The following is a 5409-nucleotide window of genomic DNA, read 5'->3' on the forward strand; positions in this document are numbered from 1 at the left end:
GAGCAAGGTGGCGTAGTGGTTAGCACACTGGACTCGCATTCGGGAGGACGATGGTTCAATCCCGCGTCCGGCCATCCTGATTTAGGTTTTCCTTGATTTCCTTAAATCGCTTCAAACAAATGCCGGGATGGTTCCTTTGAAAGGGCACGGCTGACTTGCTTCCCCATCCTTACCTAATTCAATGATTCCCCTGTCCTTGCTGTTAGGTCTCTACCCCTAAACAACCCAAAACTCCCCCCCCTGCCACCCCCTTGCCCTGCCCACACCCCCAAGACCCCTTCGCGCTGCCCACACCCCCGCTACCCCCTCGCGTTGCCCACACCCCCAAGACCCCTTCGCGCTGCCCACACCCCCGCTACCCCCTCGCGTTGCCCACACCCCAGCCACCCCGCGCCTTGCCCACACCCCAGCCACCCCGCGCCTTGCCCACACCCCAGCCACCCCGCGCCTTGCCCACACCCCAGCCACCCCGCGCCTTGCCCACACCCCAGCCACCCCGCGCCTTGCCCACACCCCAGCCACCCCGCGCCTTGCCCACACCCCAGCCACCCCGCGCCTTGCCCACACCCCAGCCATCCCGCGCCTTGCCCACACCCCAGCCACCCCGCGCCTTGCCCACACCCCAGCCACCCCGCGCCTTGCCCACACCCCAGCCACCCCGCGCCTTGCCCACACCCCAGCCACCCCGCGCCCTGCCCACACCCCAGCCACCCCTCGCCCTGCCCACACCCCAGCCACCCCTCGCCCTGCCCACACCCCAGCCACCCCTCGCCCTGCCCACACCCCAGCCACCCCTCGCCCTGCCCACACCCCAGCCACCCCTCGCCCTGCCCACACCCAGCCACCCCCCTGCCACCCCTCGCCCTGCCCACACCCCAGCCACCCCGCGCCCTGCCCACACCCCAGCCACCCCCGCGCCCTGCCCACACCCCAGCCACCCCGCGCCCTGCCCACACCCCAGCCACCCCGCGCCCTGCCCACACCCCAGCCACCCCGCGCCCTGCCCACACCCCAGCCACCCCGCGCCCTGCCCACACCCCAGCCACCCCGCGCCCTGCCCACCACCCCAGCCACCCCCGCGCCCTGCCCACACCCCAGCCACCCCGCGCCCTGCCCACACCCCAGCCACCCCGCGCCCTGCCCACACCCCAGCCACCCCGCGCCCTGCCCACACCCCAGCCACCCCGCGCCCTGCCCACACCCCAGCCACCCCGCGCCCTGCCCACACCCCAGCCACCCCGCGCCCTGCCCACACCCCAGCCACCCCGCGCCCTGCCCACACCCCAGCCACCCCGCGCCCTGCCCACACCCCAGCCACCCCGCGCCCTGCCCACACCCCAGCCACCCCGCGCCCTGCCCACACCCCAGCCACCCCGCGCCCTGCCCACACCCCAGCCACCCCGCGCCCTGCCCACACCCCAGCCACCCCGCGCCCTGCCCACACCCCAGCCACCCCGCGCCCTGCCCACACCCCAGCCACCCCCGCGCCCTGCCCACACCCCAGCCACCCCGCGCCCTGCCCACACCCCAGCCACCCCGCGCCCTGCCCACACCCCAGCCACCCCGCGCCCTGCCCACACCCCCGCCCACGCCTCGCCTTGCCCACACCCCCGCCACGCCTCGCCTTGCCCACACCCCCGCCACGCCTCGCCTTGCCCACACCCCCGCCACGCCTCGCCTTGCCCACACCCCCGCCACGCCTCGCCTTGCCCACACCCCCGCCACGCCTCGCCTTGCCCACACCCCCGCCACGCCTCGCCTTGCCCACACCCCCGCCACGCCTCGCCTTGCCCACACCCCCGCCACGCCTCGCCTTGCCGACACCCCCGCCACGCCTCGCCTTGCCCACACCCCCGCCACGCCTCGCCTTGCCGACACCCCCGGCCACGCCTCGCCTTGCCCACACCCCCGCCACGCCTCGCCTTGCCCACACCCCCGCCCGCCACGCCTCGCCCTGCCCACACCCCCGCCACGCCTCGCCCTGCCCACACCCCCGCCACGCCTCGCCCAGCCCACACCCCCGCCACGCCTCGCCCTGCCCACACACCCCCGCCACCCCCTCTCCCACCCACCCCTCGCCCCTGGTGTTTATCATTCCCTTGCCCCGCCACCTCTTTCTCCCCCATCCTCGCCTCAGCTGCCAAAGTCCCTCCGGCCTCTCGCTTGCTGCCACAGTCCCTCCGGCCTCTCGCTTGCTGCCACTGTCCCTCCGGCCTCTCGCTTGCTGCCACTGTCCCTCCGGCCTCTCGCTTGCCGCCACTGTCCCTCCGGCCTCTCGCTTGCCGCCACTGTCCCTCCGGCCTCTCGCTTGCCGCCACTGTCCCTCCGGCCTCTCGCTTGCCGCCACTGTCCCTCCGGCCTCTCGCTTGCCTGTGCCGCCCCAGCCCCTCCGGCCTCTCGCTTGCCTGTGCCGCCCCAGCCCCTCCGGCCTCTCGCTTGCCTGTGCCGCCCCAGCCCCTCCGGCCTCTCGCTTGCCTGTGCCGCCCCAGCCCCTCCGGCCTCTCGCTTGCCTGTGCCGCCCCAGCCCCTCCGCCGGCTCTCGCTTGCCTGTGCCGCCCCAGCCCCTCCGGCCTCTCGCTTGCCTGTGCCGCCCCAGCCCCTCCGGCCTCTCGCTTGCCTGTGCCGCCCCAGCCCCTCCGGCCTCTCGCTTGCCTGTGCCGCCCCAGCCCCTCCGGCCTCTCGCTTGCCTGTGCCGCCCCAGCCCCTCCGGCCTCTCGCTTGCCTGTGCCGCCCCAGCCCCTCCGGCCTCTCGCTTGCCTGTGCCGCCCCAGCCCCTCCGGCCTCTCGCTTGCCTGTGCCGCCCCAGCCCCTCCGGCCTCTCGCTTGCCTGTGCCGCCCCAGCCCCTCCGGCCTCTCGCTTGCCTGTGCCGCCCCAGCCCCTCCGGCCTCTCGCTTGCCTGTGCCGCCCCAGCCCCTCCGGCCTCTCGCTTGCCTGTGCCGCCCCAGCCCCTCCGGCGTCTCGCTTGCCTGTGCCGCCCCAACCCCTCCGGCGTCTCGCTTGCCTGTGCCGCCCCAGCCCCTCCGGCGTCTCGCTTGCCTGTGCCGCCCCAGCCCCTCCGGCCTCTCGCTTGCCTGTGCCGCCACAGGCCCTCCGGCCTCTCGCTTGCCTGTGCCGCCCCAGCCCCTCCGGCCTCTCGCTTGCCTGTGCCGCCACAGGCCCTCCGGCCTCTCGCTTGCCTGTGCCGCCACAGGCCCTCCGGCCTCTCGCTTGCCTGTGCCGCCACAGTCCCTTTGCCCTCACCATTGCCTCTATTGCCTTAGTCCCAGTGGCATTGTACCCTCCCGTCCTGCACCATCTGTTCCTCGTGCCCCCTAATGCCCTGCTCTGCCAATTCTTCCATCCCCTTCCACCCTGCACTGCCAATTCTTCCATCCCCCTTCCACCCTGCACTGCCAATTCTTCCATCCCCCTTCCACCCTGCACTGCCAAATCTTCCATCCCCCTTCCACCTCAGCTCGCACCTTCTTCTCGACCTGTCCCTTCTTCTCACCTCACCATTTCTCGCCCCGCTATTTCTTCTCGACCCGCTATTTCTTTCTCGGCCCGCAATTTCTTTCTCGGCCCGCAATTTCTTTCTCGGCCCGCAATTTCTTTCTCGGCCCGCAATTTCTTTCTCGGCCCGCAATTTCTTTCTCGGCCCGCAATTTCTTTCTCGGCCCGCAATTTCTTTCTCGGCCCGCAATTTCTTTCTCGGCCCACAATTTCTTTCTCGGCCCACAATTTCTTTCTCGGCCCGCTATTTCTTTCTCGGCCCGCTATTTCTTTCTCGGCCCGCTATTTCTTTCTCGGCCCCACCACTTCTCCTCTCCTCGCCCCACTTCTCCTCTCCTCGCCCCACTTCTCCTCTCCTCGCCCCACCACTTCTCCTCTCCTCGCCCCACTTCTCCTCTCCTCGCCCCACCACTTCTCCTCTCCTCGCCCCACCACTTCTCCTCTCCTCGCCCCACCACTTCTCTCCTCGCCCCACCACTTCTCCTCTCCCCGCCCCACCACTTCTCCTCTTCCCGCCCCACCACTTCTCCTCTCCTCGCCCCACCACTTCTCCTCTCCTCGCCCCACCACTTCTCCTCTCCTCGCCCCACCACTTGTCCTCCCCTCGCCCCACCACTTCTCCTCCCCTCGCCCCACCACTCCTCCTCCCCTCGCCCCACCACTCCTGCTCCGCTCGCCCCACCACTCCTCCTCTCCTCGCCCCACCACTTCTTGCCCTGCTACTTCTTATCACCCAACCACCTCTTGCCCCGCTACTTCGTATCTCCCCACCACTTTTCGCACCGCCATTTCTTCCTGCTCCACCAGTTCTCCCTGCGCCGCCCCGCCATGTCACTTCTTCCTGCCCCACCAGTTCTCCCTGCATCGTCCCGCCATGTCACTTCTTCCTCCCCCACCAGTTCTCCCTGCATCGTCCCGCCATGTCACGTCTCCCTGCCCCACCAGTTCTCCCTGCATTGTCCCGCCATGTCACTTCTCCCTACCCTCCCACACCATTCCTCCCTGGCCTCCCACACCTCTTCTCCCTGCCACACCACACCAAGCCCTCAAAGCAACGCCACTTCTGCCAACCCTGCCCTGACACATCATGCCACTTGTCCCTACCGTGACCTGGCCCACAACGTCACTTATCAATGCTCTTTTCCTGGCCCACCATGGCACTGATCACTGCCCTGCCCTGCACTGGCCCACCATGCCACTTATCACTACTCTGCTCCTACTGCTCCACCCGTACATACATTTCTCCCTCTCATCTACCCACTGACATTTTTGCACTCCCATTGACCCTTCAACCCCACTCCCCGTCAACCCTTCCCCCCACTCCCTTTCAACCCTTCCCGCCCACTCCCTGTCGATCCTCCCCGCCCACTCCCCGTCGATCCTCCCGGCCAACCCCCCCCCCCCCACCGTCGATCCTCCCCACCCACCTCCCCGTCGATCCTTCCAGCCCACCTCCCCGTCGAACCTCCCCGCCCACTCCCCGTCGAACCTCCCCGCCCACTCCCCGTCGAACCTCCCCGCCCACTCCCCGTCGAACCTCCCCGCCCACTCCCCGTCGAATCTCCCCGCCCACTCCCTGTCGAACCTTCCCTCCCACTCCCCGTCGACCCTTCCCCCAACTACCCATCAAACATTTCCCCACTCCCTGTTGAACCTTCCCCCCACTGCATTGTCCCTTCCCCCACCCTTCCTTCATCCCCTCCCCCACCCTTCCTCCAACCCTCACGCGCCCCTCCCCCTCCCTTCCACCCCTTGCCCCACCCTTCCACCCCTTCCCCCTCCCTTCCTTCAGCTCTTCGCTGTCCCTTCCTATGGACCTTCCCCTTTCACCCTCTGCCCTGCCCCCTCTCTTCCTTTGGACCTTCCCCTCTCACCCTCTGCCCTGCCCCCTCTCTTCCTTTGGACCTTCCCCTCTC

General features: G+C 69.8%; 2 protein-coding genes across 2 annotated transcripts; both read right to left on the reverse strand.

Moving 5' to 3' along the window:
- Positions 1-355: 355 nt before the first annotated feature.
- Positions 356-3439, reverse strand: LOC126219069 (spidroin-1-like). The gene has a single exon (XM_049942133.1). The coding sequence runs from the start codon at positions 3437-3439 to the stop codon at positions 356-358; it is 3084 nt and encodes a 1027-aa protein (XP_049798090.1).
- A 298-nt stretch (positions 3440-3737) lies between these two features.
- On the reverse strand, positions 3738-4358 carry LOC126219070 (uncharacterized). Its single transcript, XM_049942134.1, has one exon. The coding sequence runs from the start codon at positions 4356-4358 to the stop codon at positions 3738-3740; it is 621 nt and encodes a 206-aa protein (XP_049798091.1).
- Positions 4359-5409: the final 1051 nt, after the last annotated feature.

The sequence above is a fragment of the Schistocerca nitens genome, unplaced genomic scaffold (assembly GCF_023898315.1).
Source record: "Schistocerca nitens isolate TAMUIC-IGC-003100 unplaced genomic scaffold, iqSchNite1.1 HiC_scaffold_138, whole genome shotgun sequence".
In the NCBI taxonomy this organism is placed as follows: Eukaryota; Metazoa; Arthropoda; class Insecta; order Orthoptera; family Acrididae; genus Schistocerca; species Schistocerca nitens.

Excerpts from the sequence above, each read along its gene's own strand:
- LOC126219069 (XM_049942133.1), bottom strand. The coding sequence starts at position 3,439 with ATGGAAGATTTGGCAGTGCAGGGTGGAAGGGGGATGGAAGAATTGGCA.
- LOC126219070 (XM_049942134.1), bottom strand. The coding sequence starts at position 4,358 with ATGCAGGGAGAACTGGTGGGGCAGGAAGAAGTGACATGGCGGGGCGGC.